The sequence below is a fragment of the Pistacia vera genome, unplaced genomic scaffold (assembly GCF_008641045.1).
Source record: "Pistacia vera cultivar Batoury unplaced genomic scaffold, PisVer_v2 Contig320, whole genome shotgun sequence".
NCBI lineage: Eukaryota > Viridiplantae > Streptophyta > Magnoliopsida > Sapindales > Anacardiaceae > Pistacia > Pistacia vera.
In genome coordinates, this window is record NW_022196136.1 from 1,893,620 (window position 1) to 1,914,776 (window position 21,157).

The window sequence follows — 21,157 nt, forward strand, 5'->3', positions numbered from 1 at the left end:
AATGGGAAATGAACAATGTGCAAAACCATAGAAAAATATTTGTTCATGGTCAAGAAGAATCTACAACTTAAGTCAAAACTTGAACTTTGATCCCCTTATAAAAAGAACTGAGAACGATTAATCTGATAATCTCACCAAATTTCATCATGTGGTAAGGATCCTGGCTACAAAACATAAAGCTTTATATAAGAAAAGATTTAATCAATAATAGATCTACTCATAAGTTGAATTCATGCATGTCTAAGGACTCGAGTGAGCTTTAAACTGATTTCAACTTGTTTCGAAGATGTATTTTTCCAATGAACGATCTTCTTAGCATCTTCCATAGACCATAGTGACTAAGGCTCTCAGGCAAGTTGAGTAGCTTGCGAGCTGACTCAACTCGACTCATCTAAAGCTTGTTAAATTGGTCGAGTCGACTCGACTCGAAGTTGAGTACTAACTAGGGATGGGCATGGGTCGGGGGTCCCCGACCCCGGCCCGAAAGCCCAAGGGGATTCCCTGATCCCGACCCGTAGTACTTTTGTGTCCTTATTATCATTTTCTCCAAATTATAATATACCATAAAAAAAATTTTATAATGTACATATTAAACATAAAGACCATCTTACTACATTGATAATATATTACAATATCTGACAAATCAATAATTAAAAGATTCAAAACATGAGCTGCCAAACTGCCAAAAAGACCCCCATAATCCACATTAATAGATTCAATACATCACACTATCAAGATTCAACAACCAGCAGACAACACCTAACATTCCATTTCCATGTGCAGCCCACAAACAACCTATAGACAAATTTTAGATTATTACAAACCTAAAAAATTCCAAACTATATTAAATTGCATACAATTAAAATATGGAGAAATAAACCTGTCACATATGAAATCCAAAACTTTTCATCAAAAGTATAAATTCAGTCTTCAATTTCCTCCCAAACAAGTGAAAAATATAAATTAGATGATATTTAAGTAACATGTACATAAATTTTAACTATCATGCAAATTACTAAAGAAGAGGAAAGAAAAATAATATATTACAAAATACAAATCTATAATACCTGATCGTCTCCATCACTGTCATCATAAATTGATGAACCATATCCTAGCCCTGGGCCTAACATAACAGTAAAAATAAATATTAACAACTAGCATATGTTAATAGGTTTTTTTAATTTTTTAATGTAGAAGAAACACAAATTTCTTTTTGATTACATTTGATGTCAACCCATTTCCAATTCCGTAAACACATCAACGCCTCTATTGTATTAGAATGAAGTCTATTGCGATGTGGACTCACTATGTTGCCAGCAATGCTAAATGCAGACTTAGAAGCAACAGTGGACACATGAACAACTAGGATATCTCGAGCAATCCTTTGTAGGATAGGATATTTGGACCCAAATGTCCTCCATCAAGTCAATAAATCAAAGCTTGGAGTTCTAGGAATAATTTTCTCCTCTAAGTAAGAATCCAACTCAGACTTTTCTTGGCCAATACTAGATTCTTCTTGCAAAAATTTATCCAAACTAGCCATTACCCCCATCCTTTCAAACTCAGCCTAAGAAGAGCTACTAGAGGATACAATGAAACTATAAGATTGATGTGTTTGGTAGCCTCGGTGGTTACTTTCATGCTGAACATACAAATCATTACATAATCTCTGGATCCTCATAATCTCATCTACACCATATTCTCCATAGAGCAAAGGAAAAAAAAAAATCTAACAACTTCGTTTTAAACCTAGGGTCTAAAACCATTGCAATCCCCATGACACCATGAATCACACTCCAATACTTTTTTAACTTTTCATCCATCTGAGTCACCATCTTCCTTACCAAATCATCCTCATCTGTTAGCATTTTAGTCACATGAAGTCTAATTTCACAAATCTTTGGAAAATAAGAATTGGCAGTGGGTTTTTCGTTGCAGAGAATATAAGTATGGTATCATAAAATATTTCAGGTTTCTCACTGATATTTTCTACAAACTCCCATTCTTCATCACTTGGTAAACATCTAAAATTTGGATCTTGACACTTTAAACGCCTAAATACCCCTTTATAAATGAAAGCTGTTTGAAGCATCAAATACGTTGAATTCCAACGTGTCTTACAATCAAGACCTAACTTCTTTGTACTTGGAACGCCTGCATGACGTGCCATTTCCACAAATTTTTGCTCCCTCTTAGGCGATGTCGTCCAATAGGAAACAGTTTCACGGATTTTGGATATTGCTACTCCAATAACCGATAATCCATCCTAAACAGCTAAATTGAGAATATGCGCACAACAACGCATATGAAAAAATTCGCCATATAACATAAGGGTGAAACGTTGAAGCTCACCTAAAATATCTTGAACAACCGCATCATTGGTGGAGCAATTGTCAACCGTCAATGTGGATAGCTTCGAATCAATGTTCCACTCATAAAAGCAGTCCATCAACGCTGCAGAAAGCACATCTTTAGTATGTGGGCAACGCACATGTACAAACCTACAATATAAATTATAGATAATTAATATTTTAATTTATCTTAAAAATTTACAAAGAATAAGAATAATGAAACATAAAAATTAAAAAACATAATACCTTAAAAGTTGATTATGCAAGACCTAATTATCATCGATAAAGTGCGCTGTGATGGTTATATATCCTTTGTTCTGGTTGATGGCAGTCCACAAATCAGTAGTGATGGCAACTCTACTCTAGTTCTTGCTTAACATTTTCATGAACTTCTCCTTCTCAATTTCATACATCTTCATAATGTCCTTCTTAATAGTTCTCTTAGAGACGATATTGAAAGAGGGTGAAATAGTGTTGCAGAATTTTCTAAACCCCATATCGTCAACCATGCTCAACGGATACTCATGAAGAATAATCATATTTGCAAGATCATCTCTCCCCGCCTATTGATCTAAATGGTAATTGCTTAATGTCTTTTTGGATTCTTGTTTTTGCATCCCTGCAAGCATCATTTGTGATACATCTTGATTCTTTCGCTTTGCACAAATTTTATACTTATCATGCAAATGCCTTGTTCCATTTTTAGAACCACCGATGAGCTGTTGATGATAGTAATTACATTCCGCATTTTCCTTCCCATCAACTAAGACTTTTTTTAAATGTTGCCATACAACTAACCTGGGCCTTCCAGTTCCAGTAACATAAGTTTCCTCTTGGGGAAGTGGGGGAAGGGTTGAACCAGGGGTATCGGTCATGATTGGTATGCTAGTTCCCTAAGCTGGAGATTGTTCTTGGTCATTCCCATCAGGTGGAATATTCATGTGGGAACTCGTAATAGATAGTTTTTTGAATGCTTCAAAAGATCGGTTCACATCCTTTTCTAAACCCCTTCTTTTGGTCAATGTTGACATTGTGTAATGTAACCTATTAATAACCTGCAGATAACACCCACAAAAGAATAAACATGTTAAAAAATAATTGCAAAAAAACCCCTACAGTAGTTTGCACATTTGTTAAAAAAATTGCAATTGCAAAAAAAAAAAATAAACATGTTAAAAAAAGTGCGAACTGTAGTGCACTTTGCAAAAGCAAAACTGCAATGCAGTTTGCACTTTGCACAAGCAAATTGCAGTGCATGTGCAAACATATACTGCACTGTAGTTTGGTTGTGTGAACTGCAGTGCAGTTTGAAGTTTGCACACTGCACAGTAGGTGCAAACATAAACTGCAAATACAAAATTTTCAAGCACATAAAATCTTCAATCACAGCACACAAACCAATCTAAACCCTTAAACCCCACATAAAATCTTCAATCATAACTCAATTAATCTCAACTCTTAAACCCCACGTAAAATCATCAAGCATAAGTGCATAACTGCAGTACATAACTCAATCAATCAATCTAAATGACACATAAAATCTTCACTCATATGAACCAAAACTGATGAAAGCCTGAAACTTTAAAGGAAAAAAAAACCTATTTTTCTTGAATCTTGACACAAAGGGCACGGAGAAAGAAGAGGTGAAGAGGCGAAGAGCCACTGATGAAATGTGGAGGCCAGTATCAGCGAAGAGGTGATGATATTCCGGTGAAGGTTTGACGATGAAGAGGCACACTGGGCGGCAACGTTTTTACTAGATAATCAATTTAGGGTTTCACTTTCAAACTTTGATTACAGTATTCCATCGTGCGTTGAATGGATTTGAGCATAATTTGTGTTTATAAATGAAGGGCAAAACTGTTATTATGAAAACATAACAAGAGAAAATGGTAATTACGTAATGGAAATATGGAATCGAAAATTTTGAAAATCATTTAAAATGAAGGACAAGGTCCATTGGTCTACACTCCACAAGTTGTCAAGGACTTTATTTATAATGATTAAAAAAAATTATAATGATTTATGCATTTATTATAATCAATAGCGGATCCAGAAATTTCTGTTAGGGTGGGCCAAAATAAAAACTAATTATACATTAATATTTTTTTTTCAATAAATAATTATGTTAGGGTTGGCCAAAATCCAAAAATTGTACATATTAGTGTTTTTTTTATTTAAAATGCCCACCATCAACAAGTGTTGGATCTGCCCCTGGTTAATGATTATAATGAATCTAAATATCAAAATGATAATTATGATACATTATACATATATATATAAATATATTATATATTAACAATATAATATTATGTATTATTGTAATAAGTAATAAGTATTAACATATGATATTATGATTACGGATAATAACATATTATGTATAATGCATAATTTTTATTTTATAACATATTTTGAATAATGTATAATATATAATGTATTATAATAAATTCTATATAAAGATTACCATAGATATTATAATGTCTCATTAATATTCTAAATAATACATAACATTATATATATAATGTATGATAATACATAATATATAATGTGTTATAATAAATTCTAAATAAATTATACCATATATATTATAATGTCTCTTTAATATATAATGAATTACATATGATACATTATACATATATATTATAATAAATTCTAAATAAATAGTTATCATAATATAACAAGGGCAATTAGGTAATAGAATTGAAATAATAATTCAATGAAGGACAAAAAAAAAATTATAATGATTTATTGATTTATTATAATCAATCAAAACACCAAATGATATATCACACATATATAACATATATATTATGTATTAATATATGATTATAAATAATAGCATATTATGTATAATGTATAACATATATATGTTATATACATTATACATACTTATATACCATATATAATGTATAATGTACATTGTATAATGTATAATGTCAAATGTATACCATATATAATGTATAATGTACAATGTATAATGTATAACTTTTGTTTCATAGCATTAACATATTATGTATATATATATCATTATTATATTTAATCTAATTTATTTATTACCTATTTGTATATGGTTTCAGAAAATACTTACACAATTATAATTTGTCATTGTATAATATATGATTGATTTTCAAATATTAAAATTCATATAGGTATATATAATATATATGATTGACTTTTTAATATATATACGGGCCAGGCCGAGCCGAGCCAGGGATTTTGGGGCGGGCGAGGTGAGGCAAGACTTATCTCGGCCCCAGCTTGTCCCAGAAATTCGAGACTGATTTTGGGCTTGATCTCAGTCCAAATCCCGAATGATTTGGGGAAACCCTGCCCCGTTCGGGGCGGGTCCCCGCAGGGCTGAGTTTTATGTGCATCCCTAGTACTAACTTGAGTCAAGTTCGATCATGGGGGGGCTCGGCTCGTAGGCTCGCGAGCCTGGGGTGGCTCGCATAAGAAGGTCAATTTTGTAAGTTTTATAAACCTTATAGGACTGAAATGTTATATTGCAATATTAAAAATTAAAAAAAATGACATTTACCCCCTAAGTACAAAATAGTAAAACCTGATCTAAAGACAAAATACTCATAATTCAATTTTCCCCAAATCGACCAAGCCCTAACCTATACCCAATTTCACAAACCCTAAATCCCCAAATCACGAATCACGATCGTCCCCTGTGCTTGCCGTCGCCATTCACCCATCCCTTGTTCTTGTCGTCGCCCATTGATTGACGACATGGAGGAATCCCAACTTCACCCCCAAATCATGAAACCAATTCTTCTCCTCCAAATCGAGCACAAAATCGGCAAGAATAAGCACAATTAGTAAGTATCAAAACTCACAAATGCTTCTATGAATTCGTTAAGGTTCATTAACATGCTTTGTTAGTTTGGACATGGTTTAGGGTTTATTTGCACATGGTTTAAGGCTTCTATGCTTGAAAACTTGTTTCTGAAAAATTGATGATGAATTTTGGCCTAAGTTTGCACATTATGAAAAGTAGTGTGAAGAATTAAGATGAATTTTGGCATCTTTAGTTTGTACATTATGAAAATTGATTGTTGCAAGCCTATAGGGTCGATTCTGAATCACGCCACTATGTGGCAGTTTGCACTTGCGAGGATAGACCACTATTTTACACACGGTTTAAGGTTTCTCTGCTTGAAAACTTGTTTATGAAAAATTGATGATGAATTTTTAATGATGTTAATTGATTATGGTTTGTGTGTTTGTGTTGCTGGATTCTGGAGTTTGTGTGTTTCCTTAATGATGGTTTCTTATTTTTTAATTATAGGTATGACCTTCGAAGGTAGTTCCTCAAGCACCCCGACATTGGATGATGTCGACGATTGTCAGAGTAGTTGATTGTTGTAACATTTATGAAATCAGTAGCCCCGAAAATGCAGTGGACAATGACAATCCACTTCACAGGAAGAAGAGAGCCAATACATCATCGGTGTGGACAGAATTTAGGGAGGTGGTTGTCCCTAGTGGTACAAAGAAGGCGGAGTGCATCCACTGTAAAACCAAGCTGAAAATTACTGCCATTGGAAGAACTATCCAATTTAGTAGACATTTGAAGAGATGTGCGAAAAGATCAGCTTCCTTGAGGCAATAACAAATTAATTTTCCCCTTCCAGTTCTTAGGGTACATCTATTATCCTGCTTGCTCTACGAGGCCAGTTCGATATGCTTAAGATGAGGGACTTATTGCCCATTGGGTGTTGATGCATGAGCATTTGTTTACTATTGTAGAGGAAGAGGGATTGAACAATTTGATGAAGTATGAGATTCCTAAATAGAGTCCAATTTTGCATAATACTTGCAAGAATGATTATGTGAAAGTGTATGAAAATGAGAAGCAGAAGTTGAAGACGGTATTGAAAGGTATTAGAAAGATCAGTCTCACCACAGATCTATGGAATTCAGGCAATTAGAGGATGAAATACAAGCTGTTGATTGGGCATTGGATTGATGATAATTGGAAGTTGAATAGACGGGTCCTGAACTTCGTTCATTTACCTTTTCCCCGTACTGGTGTCGTTATTTCTGATGTTATTTTCAAGTGCTTGATAGAGTGGGGAATTGAAACTAAGGTCCACATGATCTCAGTGGACAATGCTTCAAGTAATGATGTTGCAATCAAAGCCTTGAAAGAAAAATATCTAAGCTACGGGGAAGCTCATATGTAAGGGTAAGTTGTTTCATGTAAGATGATGTGCACACATCTTGAACTTGGTTGTTCAAGATGACCATTATCAAATTAGACACATTATTGATGACATCCATGACAACGTGTTATATATCAATGCCTCCGAGAGTAGGCTTAAGGTTTTTTCAAAGATTGTTGACCAACTGTGATTGTCGTCTTGTAAGGTTATTCTTGATTGCAAAACACACTGGAATTCAACATATGATATGCTGGCAACAACAATGAAGTTTTTTTATATTTTTTTATTTTTTATATTGAAGGAGAAGGATATGAGTTACCATTATTGTCCCAAAGAGGATGATTGGGACAAAGTAGAGAAACTTGGTGAATTTTTTAAGGTATTTAGTGGTGTGATCTCATATTAGGGAGTAATTATCCGACATCAAACTTGTGTCTAAAACAAGTTTGTCTAATCAAAATTATGTTGGATAGTAAGAGTAAACATGAAGACGAATTTATAAGGACCATGGTTTGGAAAATGAAAGAAAAGTTTGACAAATATTAGGGAAATGTGTTGATGGCTGTGTCTACTATATTGGACCTTAGACTAAAGACGAGAGTCATTCAATGGGTGCCCTAAGATGTATACTGATTCAGAAGCGCGGGCAAATGCTGATACTGTTTAGGATGCCTTGTATGAGATATACAGGGAGTATGTTGATGCTAGTAAAGCATTGACTACTTCCCGCGCTTCTACATCAGAAGAGGATGGACTTGAGGTTGTTGGTGAGGGGTCAAGGGTAGCAGCAGCCAGGCCGGAGGATTGGGATGATTTTAGTAGCTTTTTGGACGTGGTCGAGACTATTGAGCCAAGTAAATCAGTGTTATACTGTTATTTGAGAGAGGGATGCCATAAATGTGTAGGGGATCTTGCGACGTTTGATGATTTACAGTGGTGGAAGGCAAATTCAAAGAAGTTCCCAATTTTGTCTACCATGGCTCGTGACATATTAGCCATCTCTATCACTACGGTTGCTTTTGAGTCTACTTTCAGCATCAGGAGTAGGGTTATCAACATGTATCGATTATCGTTGGCTCCTGACATAGTGGAATGCTCTATGTGGATATGATTGGTGTCGCTCTTTGAATGGGGTGAAGAAAGGGTGCAAAGAAGGTAATATTGAATATTGTTTTGATTAAATTCAATAATTACATTATCTTTATTCTAACTAAACTTTAATTGCTCCTCCTTTGTCATTTTAGGAAGAGTAGCAACTGTTAGAGATCAGGCTTCCAATCCCGTAAGTTTTTAGGAATCAGATTCAGTACATGGTTTGGCTGTGGTAGGGGGCATGCATAGGTACATGGTTTATGGGTTATTTTTTGGTTCTTGAGTGGTTCTTTATGTTGTGGAAATCTATTCTATATTGTCTGTTTGTGTTGTGGAAGTTGTTGGAATTGGGTAGTAGAGGCCATTTGGGTGTGGGGAAATAGTTTGGGAAATAATTGGGCAGTAGAGGCCATTTGGGTGTGGGGAAATGGAGGCCATTTGCTTGATTTTTCTTAACTGAATTGTGTTGGTGAGTTGTGGATATTAGTTAGATGAAATATGGGCAGGTGTTCATCAATTTAGGTAGGTGCTCATCAGTTAATTGTGTGTTGTAATTGCAGGTGAAGGCTGGGTATCTAACAAATTTTGATGGTGATCTCAATACAAGACATAGACAACCCATATACATACTACAATCACCTCTATTTTGATTATTGGATAGTTGTTATTTTGATGTCCTAGACACAGTGGTTATTTTTTGATAAAATTACTGCTAGATTAAAATTATGACTCTATTTTGATAAAATCACATGTTAATATGTGATTATTTTTGTAGCTCAAACATTAATTAAGTGAAGTGAATTAAAATAAGAAAGTTGGTTCACTTAACTTAATTTTCTATACAAAACTATCATGGTTAATATCATTGAGGACACAGTAGCTATTTTTTGATGCAAAAATGTGTATTTAAACAGGTTCAGGAGCAAAAAAAAGTCTACAAGGTTGAAATTGGCGCAGGTCAAACCCAGGTTGACTGAGCCTTAACGAGCCTGGCTTGAACTGGAGCTCACAAGCTGGCTCAAATTGGAGCTTGCGAGCTTGCTTGAACTCGACTCATTTGGAACGAGCTCGAGTTCGAGCACGTTTTCCCTAACTCGACAAGTTCGAGCTCGAACTCGAGCTTGATCCTATAGCATTCGAGTCGAGCTTGACAGGCCGAAAGCTCGGCTCAGTTTAGCCTGACTCGTTTACTGTCCTAATAGTGACTTGGATGCTGGAAGTTGTCACAGTTAGGAATTGCAGATTCAAGATTCATGAAGGATTTGGATACTGTGTGGCAACTTCTCTCTCAGCATACAATAAAAAGTAACACTACATCAACAAGGAAAGAATGAACGAATTAGAAGATCATTCCACATAACAAAAGTACAAGCATATATTACTAATATATTTACTTAATTCCAGTGAAAAATTATACAGGAATACAATTCCTTGTGTGGACCATGCAGTGCAGTAAGACTAACCTAAGAAAGTTGCAATCTGTTTGTTCATTGTTTGTTCTCTTCTTTAACTTTGTTGTGGGGGACGCNGGAAAGAATGAACGAATTAGAAGAAGATCATTCCACATAACAAAAATACAAGCATATATTACGAATATATTTTCTTAATTCCAGTAAAAAATTATACAGGAATACAATTCCTTGTGTGGACCATGCAGTGCAGTAAGACTAACCTAAGAAAGTTGCAATCTGTTTGTTCATTGTTTGTTCTCTTCTTTAACTTTGTTGTGGGGGACGCTTTCCATATCCAAAGCCAAAGGAAAATACTATTTTATCCTTACTCTAAATAAGTGTGGGGCTTACTAAAAGAAAAGGTGAGGCTTGAAAATCAAAACCCAAAAAGTATAATCAATATCATAATCCAAAAACTAATATGGGCCCGATATTGCTACCGGGCTAGTAAATAGTTTGAGTCCTCAAATAAAACACATTGTACAGCCATCTGCTATTGCATCACAGATTCACAATTCACAATTTCATTAAACTATAACAAGTGGACCGAGATCCACGCGTCAGCTCTTCATGGAAAGTAGGCCTGTCAGTCAATGCACCGTCGATTACCAAAAAAAAAAAAACAAAAAAAAACAAAAAAAAATCTCACATATTAATATCAATGGGTATGTTTGGCTTATTATTTTTACCCATATTTCTAATCCTATTTTCCAAATAATGTTTGACACATTATTCCAGAAATATTACTCTATTTTTTAATTACTTTTAGACCCCATAAGATTATTAATTTCATTAAATACACCCTAAAAAAAGTTTAAAAATTATCAAAAACACCACTACAACCCATACTTACCAGATTCCGGCAACCACCATCGGTGATAAGTGGTTGCCGAAATCTGTACAACGGCCTACCTGCCAACCAGAAATGGCTTGAAGTTCACCGATCTGGCCTTTTCCGGTCAGATCCACCACGGATCTAGCCGTGAATGATGGCCAAAGAAATGGCGGTCGTTGAGGTCAACGACGACCAAATCTTGGCCATCGTTGACCGAAAACGACGACCATATCTTTGGCCGTCGTTTTGGCCTTTTCCGGTCGTCGCGGCCACAACAGGCCATAGATATGGCCTTTTCCAGCCAGATCTGTGGTGAATCTGGTCAAAAAGGTCATAACAACGCTTTACGACACAGATCCAATCGGTCTGTGTCGTAACGCGACTTTCCGGCCAGATTTCGACGATGGTGGCCAGAATCTGGCACTGCAGGTGGTGGGAGTGTTTTTGTCATTTTATATATTAGGGTATTTAATTAAATTAGCAAACCTAAGGGTTTTTTTATAAATTTTTAAATTTTACCTCGTAATACTCCCTTATCTAATTATCCAATATTATTCCTAAAATCCTATCCAAAATAATAAACCAAAGTCACCCAATAAAACCCTTAACAAATAACAAATCCCGCGCCCTCCTCTCTCTTTCAAAACCCTCCTCTCATTTCCCGCCTCACTCTCTCTCCTTAAAAACCCACCTGCTATCTCTCTTTATCTAACCCTAACCCACACACACACTCCCTCTCTGGATCTCTCACTCTCTCTCTACAATGGAGCGAAGAATTCGATCTTTACCAAGACAACACTTGACCCGACCCGAGCCATTTCTAAAGTACCTCAAACCTGGCGCCCTTGCCCGCCTGCGAGACTCGAAAATCAGCGCTAGATCGCATAGAGTCATTTCAATCCCTCAGATCTCCCCTCACCGCATGTCGCCTATGTCACCTCCACCGTCTTCAAACGACGATCAACCTCAGGTCAGCGTGACCGATGCCTTCCCTTGCTTCTCCGGGAGGATGTATGGTCCACGATGTCCTCAAAGGAAGAAACTCGTGGCGGCTAAAGCGGTGCTGTTTTTGACCTCGAATCAGTCAGGTCCGGGGTCTGATCTTCCCGATCCGGTCATCGATGTGTTTAGTAGTGATAGTAACATTGTTGCGGCTCATTGAAGGAGTGAGATACTTCAATTAATCTGTGAATTTACCTGTGTTGTTCAATTTTTGTAGATTTTAGTTTTAGTAGAAGCTAGTTCAGAAAATGTAAAAGGTGGTCCCGTCATGGATTGCGTAAAAAATATATTGGAACTTGAATTAATAAAGAAATTATCAACTTTCGGATTTAGTTCTTATTTTTGTAGATTAATTTATGATTTTAGCTCACATTGTATTCAATTTTTGCCATTAATTGGTGGGCTTGAGTGTGCTAGCTATAACTGTTTGGTAACTGTTTGATTTATTGAAGTTAAGTTAGGAGAGCTCTAAATCATCAATAATTTTAATTGATTGTGTATTGAATCGCTTTATATTGCTTAATTAATTGATATAGAGCCCCGTATTAAATATATATGCATCAAGTCAATGGGGTTTTATTGTGAAAACCTACTTACCAGTGATATTCATTTTCAGATGGATTAACATCATTAACTTCTTTATGGTTTGATGAAATTAAGGTAGATTAGGTCCTTTTTTTTTTTTTTTTAATGAATTTCAGATTATTGAATTACTTGATTACTGATAGATATACTGAGGAGATTGGTAATTTTCACTCTTTGTAATCTGACTAAGTTTGTTAAGTAAATGCTTTTTGTTATTGTATGCATTGTTTTCCCTTATCTTGTCCTAGTTGGGAGCTTAATGATATGGGATTTCATTTGGTGTAGAGTGCCCCTGATGAACTATGAACTAATTTTAGGGAACTGTTGAAACAGTTCTTCCTTGAAGTTTCTGCCTGCTTGTGGAACTCCAGTGTATGTTCTGTTCTTCACCTGTGCTTGCATTCGCAGCTTCTTTCTCATTTTAGTTAGATGCATACACCTGATGGTTTTGTTCTTTTTCTCTGTACATTAGTTCTACATATATTATTATTGCCTTGGCATTGTAGACCGAGAATGAAAAAAGAATTCTTTAATCAATTCTTTCATTTCTGGGAGTAAAGTTTTCAAAATTCAAAAGTAGAATTGTCATTGCCTGCCAGTCTTTACCATCTTCCTGTTTAAAGGAATGTCAGCTCTGAAGTGGTTAAAACCATATGATATTCATAACCTTCTCTGTTGATATCGATATCCTATGTGGAAGTTGAGGTTCTTTTGTTAACTTGTAGTAGTAATGCTACTATATCATGTCATAGACACCCATAAATTGTGCTCCAGATCTTCTCAATGCAGCCGTGTTCCCTGTACTCTGCAAATGCAAGATAATGCATGCTTGATAGGAGCTGCATTTCAGTCTAGGATGGATTATATTCTTGTAACATTCATTTTCTCTGGGTGGACTGTCGACACCTCCTCTCACATTATTAATCCTAAAAAGATTTGTACCAGCTAAAGATGGTTCTTGGAATTAAACTGAAGAAATGAGCTTCAAATTTACGGCTTATTTACTGAGCATGCTGTTCATTGACAAACTGGATATGAGCTCATGCAAAAAGTTAACTTATTTGCATTGTTTAAGAAACAAATAGTTGCATTATTTTGTTTCTGAAGATGCAAGCTCATAGTCTGCATTTAAGCAACCATGGCCTAGCCTTTGATGGATTTGTGCAAATTTGGGATGTAAGAAACTAAAAATGTTGTAACAAAAAAATCTTATGATGATCCAGTTGCATTTAAGCTTCTAGAGTGCAATGTCTCATTTCTTATGCCAAAATATTTGATTCCAATGCTAGAACTACAAATGTTCAGAGAAAGTGAAGTTCAGCTTACAAACATAGTTTCTATCAACTTTCTAATTTTCATTCTAAAAATCACTGTCCGGCATTTAAGCTTCTATAAAACAATGATATCAGCTATTTGAACCATAGTAACAATTAGACACTAGAATAACTAGATTTTCCTTCATTTCATACAACAGTCGCAACATTTTCAATATTTTTAGAAATATATTGTTTGGACCAAAATTTAGAAAGTAGTAATGATTATGGTGATTAAGAAGCACTTTTACAAACATTTTTTTATTTTCTATTTTTTGTATTCAATTGGAATTACATAATCAAATAGGATAAACCTACATAATAAAAGGTGCTTTTTTAGTAGCCAGAAGTTTGCTTCAGGTGTTAATAGAAAAGTATTATTTTTTTTCTAGTACTTGTTTAACAATTGTATTTGGGGCAATAAAAGCTTCGATACGACGTCGTTCAACTTCCCTTGTCCGTATCAATAATTGTCTTGGTAAAATGAGCTCTTCGTTTCTTCTCCATCAACACTCGTCTCCCAAGTCCCAACACACTCTGCGTAACTCCTAAGCGAACAGAAAAAAAAAAAAAGTACTTTCATTTAACAGAAAAAAAAAAGTAAAAAAGAAAAGAAAAAAGAACCGCACGCCGGAACACATAATGGCGGAACCGAAAACCAAATACGATCGCCAGCTCAGGTACTGACTCCTCTCCGTCTCTGTCGTACTCCTAATGACCGTTTTGCCCTCAATTTTGATTATTCTCATTCCACTTTCTCTTTAGTTGGATAAACTTCCATTTGCACTAGGTTTTGGTTGACCTCTGTTTGTATGAACATAAAATATTTTTTCGAAATTTTTTTCTTGAGAATTTACATTGCTAGTAATGTTTAGTTGGAGGTGACATGTTGTATATAGACATCCAAATCATAAATCTTGCGATTTTTTTCCGCGGTAATTGTTTTTTTGATTAATTGTTGTCCATGTTTCGACTGTTAAAACGGCACGGAAGGATATTTCTTTTCTTTTCTTTTTTTTTCCAATGCTATATTTGGAATCCTTAGCCTTAAGTTAGACGTGCTTGTATTATTGTAGGTTTTCTTTTAATAATAATAATAATTATTATTATTATTATTATTATTATTATTTTGGTTATAACTTGTCTAGTATGCTTCGTGTTTTAATTGTAGAGTTTGATTGTTTGATTTCCTGCAATGAAAATATATTAAGGGCTTTAATGCAATACCAATTGGCACCAAGAGGAACTTTAATTCCATAAAGACCTGCATTACTTGCAATATTAAACATTAAGGTTGTAACACTGTGCTATTTGGTATCAATATGGTATCTAAAAGTATAAATACTCTGTTTAGCAGAAGGAAAGACTGTAATAAGTCTGTTTTGGCGATCTCAAAAAGCAAAAATTGGAAAGCTGATCCACTGGCACCTTAAGTAACTTAAATTTTAATAAGGTTTTTGAGTGTTTTTTTTTTTTTGGAATTCATTGTTATATTGGAAACGCAGGATCTGGGGTGAGCAAGGGCAGGCAGCCCTTGAAAAAGCCAGTGTATGCTTGCTCAACTGTGGTCCTACTGGTTCTGAGACATTGAAAAATTTGGTTCTTGGTGGGATTGGAAGCATTACAGTGATTGATGGTTCCAAAGTTGAACTGGGTGACCTTGGAAACAATTTTATGTGTAAGCATTTGACTCTTTTTTTGTATCTTTCAATAGTTTTTTTTTTTTTTTTTCTCCTCATCATTCTTATCTCGCTTTTGGTATTGGTGCTAGTGGATGAGTCATGCGTTGGGCAATCAAAGGCCAAATCTGTGTGTGCATTTCTGCAAGAACTCAATGATGCTGTTAAAGCCAAGTTTATTGAAGAGTATCCAGAAAAACTAATTGAAACAAATCCATCATTCTTTTCTCAGTTTACTCTAGTAGTGGCCACTCAGGTATTAAATAATGGTTCTTCTGTGTTTAGAGCATTTGCTGGTACACAGTTGTTTAGCACTCATTGTAAATTTAGCTTCTGCATCACTAATGGAATTTTATCTTTCAGCCCTTTTGGCATCTCTAAGTATGGTTATTTACAATGATTATGAGATAATCATTTGTATATATTCCTACCGTTTTTAGGAATGTTTGATATTGTTCTTGTCAAAGTTATTTAGGAAATTGAAGTGGCATTTGGGTAATGAATCATTATATCCTTCGTTTCTTTAATACTCACATGGTTCTTTCCTTGGTGGCTATTATCCACAACATTCATTGGCCATTTGATTACCATCTTTATTCTCTTTAAAGCTTTTTTAATTTTTTTATTTAGTTTCTTTTTCTGATTCAATTTTCAGCTGGTGGAGGATTCAATGGTAAAGCTTGACCGAATATGTCGGGAAGCTAATGTGATGTTGATTTTTGCTCGCTCCTATGGTCTCACAGGACTGGTTCGAATCAGTTTGAAGGTAAATTTTTGTTTAAAATACTTCCTCACTACCATGGAAAAGTTTTCATTTGATAACAAGTTTTTTACTTTACCTTTCTGGAAAACAGTTTATGTTCCTTTTGGTTCTAAAATAGACCAGTTTCTCTTAGATTGGATGATCGTAGACATCTTGTTAATTTGAGATCAAAAACAACAAACTATAAAAGTTATGCTTGGCATTCCTGTAGGAAATGTGAATATGAATGTGCAGTAAAGATTTTAGTTTTTCAAAATTAAAATTGGTTTCAGTATAAAAGGAAAAATCATAATAATTGACAGGTTTTGGAAACTTTGATGCATAGCTGAGAATTGCTAATTTTTTCTTTCTTTTTCTGAGGCAGGAACATACAGTGATTGAGTCAAAGCCTGACCATTTTCTGGATGATCTTCGATTAAATAACCCATGGCCTGAGCTCAGGAAGTATGGAGTTTTATTTGAATGTTTCTGTAATAGTCTTTTTTAAGTTGATAGTTAATCTTACTTTGTGCTGTGTCTTCTATAGCATACATACATATTTAAATGAAAATATAGGAATTCTGCTCCTTTCTTATGTTTTGACTGGTGTTTTACCTAATAGGTTTGCAGAAACATTTGATTTAAATGTGCCAGATCCTGTTGCCCACAAACACACACCGTATGTTGTGATTCTCATTAAGATGGCCGAAGAGTGGACCAAAGCTCATGGGGGTAGCCTTCCATCAACCAGGGAAGAGAAAAAAGAGTTTAAGGTATATTTGGTTACTATCTTATCTGTTTGGTTTTTATGGCTGTCTATTAATGTGATTTAGTTCTGGCCTTGGACATTTTAGGAACTTCTTAAATCTAAGATGATTGCTATGGATGAAGACAACTATAAAGAAGCTATTGAGGCCTCCTTCAAAGTCTTTGCTCCTCGAGGAATAAGTGAGTTTTTGATTTAGAAGCATTTGGTTGAAGTTTTTGGTAGATAATTATTTTATAGGAAGTTATTGAATCTGGAAATTAAATAAGAGGGATCTAATTTTCATCTTCTATGTTATGCCTGAACATTTGTTTTCATTGGGTATGTATCAGAAGGAAATATAGTTTCTAAATGAGAGAATGCAAGGTGATTTGTTCAGTGTGCGAGACTGGCAATGGGCCATGTAGTTCAGATAACTCACTGTTTCCCTGCCACTGTTTATGGGATGGGTTTGGTCTTATTTTCCTATATTGGGTTTGTTGACATGGAAACATTTGAGACATCTTGCCCTGTATTTATGTAATCAAAGTAGTTTGAACTGGAGAATTTGAGCCTTAAATAATACCCTAGATTCTGAGATGGAATGATTTGTAGATATTTATAATTAACTCAAAATGTTCCAACTGTGAAACAAGTTCAATGGTGAGTTTATCTTTCCTTAAAAAGGTTGACTCCTTACTTTGTAATGGAATTTTATATGCAGTCAGAAAACCTATGGTTTTTGTCGTCATCTTCTTTACTGCAAAATTAATTTTGAAAATCACCCTTTTATTGGGTTGCATGTAAATAGAGGGTTAACCTCTCTCTCTGCCTGGCATGTCAGGTTCCGACTTGCAGCAAATAATTAATGATAGCCATGCTGAAGTTAATTCTAATTCATCAGATTTTTGGGTGATGGTGGCAGCTTTAAAGGTTGGTGATTTTTATGAGAGAACATCATACTGAGTCATCATATCATGTTCTTTGCTGTGATCTTCTCTCTTCTATGCTGGTCATCATCATCATGTCTCTAAAAATTTTAAAATTTAGTTGTTTCTTCACGTAGTTTGCTTCATTAAATGTGGTACTTATGGATAATGTGTAGCTTTGGTTCTGTTTTTTTATTTTCCCTCTTTATGATGTTTTTATGTGTAATCAATTGTTAATGAATTTAGATAAACAATATAATAGGTTCTATACACATGAAATGCTGGTACATGTTCAAGAATTTGTTTTTGTTTCAAGATTCTTTGCTTAATCAGAAAGCTAGATAAGCTCTTGAACTACAGTTTTGTGTTTTTAGAAAGCCACTGGGAAATGTTATCATACACCCTTAAATGATAACATACAGAAGCTACTAGAACATCTGAATTGGCCAATAACATGGTTTTGAAACTAATATTGAATACTTCCTTTGGAGAAGATTTAGATCCATGCTTCTATCAGTCTTTTTTGACCTCCTGTGACCTGCATCAATTTCCTTAAAATTTTGAGCTGTGTGCAGGAGTTCATTGCAAATGAAGGTGATGGGGAAGCACCTCTTGAGGGGTCGATACCTGATATGACATCTTCAACTGAGTGAGTGACTTTTAACTTTGGATATGTTTTTTCAATTTCGTTCCTTAAGATTGAAAAGGATTGATGACAATAGCTGTATGAAATTTTCTGCAGGCATTATGTAAACTTGCAGAAAATCTACCAAGCCAAGGCTGAGGCTGATTTCATTGCCATTGAGCTACGAGTGAGGAATATTCAAAAGAAGTTAGGTAGAGAGCCAGGGAGCATCCCCAAGGCAATGATAAAAAGTTTCTGTAAAAATGCGAGAAAACTGAAAGTAAGTTTGGTAAAATACACTTTTATGTAGTATTCTAAATATGTTATCAACTACTTGTATCTCCTGATTGACTTTACAAAATACTTGTTGTAATTGTAATGTCTTAACAACTCTGAGCATTGTTTCATGATTTTCAAGCATGTTTTGTTGGACATATTTGACCAGAGTGTCTTTCACCTTATCCTAGTGTATCATATGCAACATGCTTGTGCAAGCTAGACATGGATTATTATGTCTCCTTATTGACTTTTTATTTCTACTACCAGCATTCTCTTTGTTAGCTCTTCAGTATCTATTTAACTGCAATTCTTGTTTGGGACGTTTTGAAGTGGTAGCATGTTGGGTCTTTGATATGGTTACTTTGTATATAAAATATCTATATACCGTATAATTGCTAGAATTTTACTTAATCGACAATATATATGTTGATGTTGATTTGAATTAAGAAGAGTGTCTCTCCACCAAAGGTTAACCTTGTAAAGGTCATTTTGTCAATACATGGAGGTTGGGTCTTTGATAGGGTTACTTCATATATAAAATATCTATATACTGTATAATTGCTAGAATTTTACTTAATCAACAATATATATGTCGATGTTGATTTGAATTAAGAAGCATGTCTCTCCACCAAAGGTTAAGCTTGTAAAGGTCATTTTGTCAATACATGGAGGTTTGGTAGATATTGTAGAATGTTATATAGAGTGGGCAGACATATATAATCTTTTTACTTTGATTAGCTGCCTTCTAATAGGACATTTAATCTTTGCAGGTCTGCAGGTATCGTCTTATTGAGGATGAGTTTAATAGTCCTTCCATATCAGAGTTGCAGAAGTATTTAACTGATGAGGATTATAGGTAACGTAACTTTATTATTATGTTTATAGATATTGGTGAATCTAAACTTTGTTTCTGTTCGTAGCTTAGCTTGAAATGTTGTACAGAGCAACCACTTTAAGTTGAGAGTTAATGTATTCTTAAAGTCTGCTAACATTTCTACTAAAAAAGGTGTAACAAAAATTGCTCATACAAAAGCTACTTGTGCCTGTAGTGTTGCTGTGGGGTTCTATATTCTCCTAAGAGCTGTAGACCGGTTTGCTGCCAATTACAATAGCTTTCCAGGGGAATTCGATGGGTAAGACATTACCACTACCTATAACCTATTCCTCAAGAAAGCTATTTTTATGTTTCTTGTAATCTGATTTTTGGGTATTAACTCCATGGTCAATGTCGACAGTGCAATGGATGAAGATATATCTAGATTAAAAACTACAGCTGTTAGTGTACTGAGTGATTTGGGTTGCAATGGTTCAACATTGACAGAGGATCTTATTAATGAGATGTGTCGATTTGGCGCTGCAGAGCTCCATGCTGTTGCTGCCTTAATTGGAGGAATTGCATCACAAGAAGTTATTAAGGTTCTGTCTCTATCTTAACTAGGCTTATTTGCTTTACGTTACCAATGATCACATGGTTCTCTGTGAGAAATTGTTTGGACCGGATCTAATTACTACCTTTGCATTATGTTTAGTCATCTATTTTTATTTTCCTATGATATATTTTTTTGGCTATTAAGTTATTTTCCTTGCCCTGATTCATCATTGATCCTATTTACCACAGCTCATAACAAAACAGTTTGTTCCCATGTCTGGAACTTTCATCTTCAATGGTATTGATCACAAGTCACAATTGTTGATTCTGTAATACATTTTGAATCTGGAATTGCCGCATTGACGGGTATGTTTTCATCTCTTCATTGATTTTAAGTACCCTGGAAACGTACTCTTTCTTGAAGCTTCTTAAGTTGGTCTTGTTTTTATTGGCAGATTCCCTTTTGACGAGATGAGATGGAGTGGTCCATCTTCTGCAATTTTACAGCTTTTTAGGTCATTTATGACATTTTACAGATTGAGGCATTCTTTGCTTTGTAGTTTGGGGTCGCGGGGAGTTTGATATGGTGTTTTTGAGATAAGTATAGTCGTAATTTCGTTGCAATGTGAAGACAGAAAAAAATTGCCGCAAAATTTACAACCACATTTAATGCAAAATGAACCGGATCTTTTTGTAGTGGGAATTATAACGAGATATCTGAGCATTTCAAAATTGTTTCAGCAATACAGATCTCTAGCCAGCCAGGATAAACAGAAACTAAAGTTCTGAACAATTAAGTCACGCCATCTCCAACTCACTTTTGGTGCCAACCAGAAACTGATCACATAATTAGCCAAACTGCAGACACCCATGGGGCTAATGTTCCTCCTTTCTACTCCCAAAGGCCAAAACAGAAACCGGAATAGCCAGGAATCTAGTACAGGTCTCTGATCAACCTACAGTCTAGTAGGAATTCTGACATTACATTA

General features: G+C 34.9%; 2 protein-coding genes across 2 annotated transcripts; both read left to right on the plus strand.

The window, feature by feature from the left end:
- The first annotated feature begins 11,663 nt into the window (after positions 1-11,663).
- Positions 11,664-12,062, plus strand: LOC116137098. The gene has a single exon (XM_031422787.1). The coding sequence runs from the start codon at positions 11,664-11,666 to the stop codon at positions 12,060-12,062; it is 399 nt and encodes a 132-aa protein (XP_031278647.1).
- A 2,274-nt stretch (positions 12,063-14,336) lies between these two features.
- LOC116137147 (NEDD8-activating enzyme E1 regulatory subunit AXR1-like) lies at positions 14,337-20,758 on the plus strand. The gene is made up of 15 exons (XM_031422834.1): positions 14,337-14,480; positions 15,306-15,478; positions 15,572-15,735; positions 16,135-16,245; positions 16,607-16,686; positions 16,844-16,994; positions 17,076-17,169; positions 17,811-17,899; positions 18,471-18,544; positions 18,638-18,800; positions 19,570-19,655; positions 19,849-19,932; positions 20,035-20,215; positions 20,418-20,534; positions 20,624-20,758. Exons 1-14 carry the CDS (start codon positions 14,443-14,445, stop codon positions 20,499-20,501), a joined length of 1,572 nt encoding a protein of 523 aa, XP_031278694.1. The 5' UTR covers positions 14,337-14,442; the 3' UTR covers positions 20,502-20,534; positions 20,624-20,758.
- The last annotated feature ends 399 nt before the right edge of the window (positions 20,759-21,157 follow it).

What these genes read in the sequence shown, in the direction of transcription:
- LOC116137098 (XM_031422787.1), top strand. Translation starts at nt 11,664, where the DNA reads ATGGAGCGAAGAATTCGATCTTTACCAAGACAACACTTGACCCGACCC.
- LOC116137147 (XM_031422834.1), top strand. Translation starts at nt 14,443, where the DNA reads ATGGCGGAACCGAAAACCAAATACGATCGCCAGCTCAG. An exon ending in GATATGACATCTTCAACTGA is followed by an intron (nt 18,545 to 18,637) that starts GTGAGTGACTTT and finishes AATTTTCTGCAG; the next exon opens with GCATTATGTAAACTTGCAGA. An exon ending in AAAATGCGAGAAAACTGAAA is followed by an intron (nt 18,801 to 19,569) that starts GTAAGTTTGGTA and finishes TAATCTTTGCAG; the next exon opens with GTCTGCAGGTATCGTCTTAT.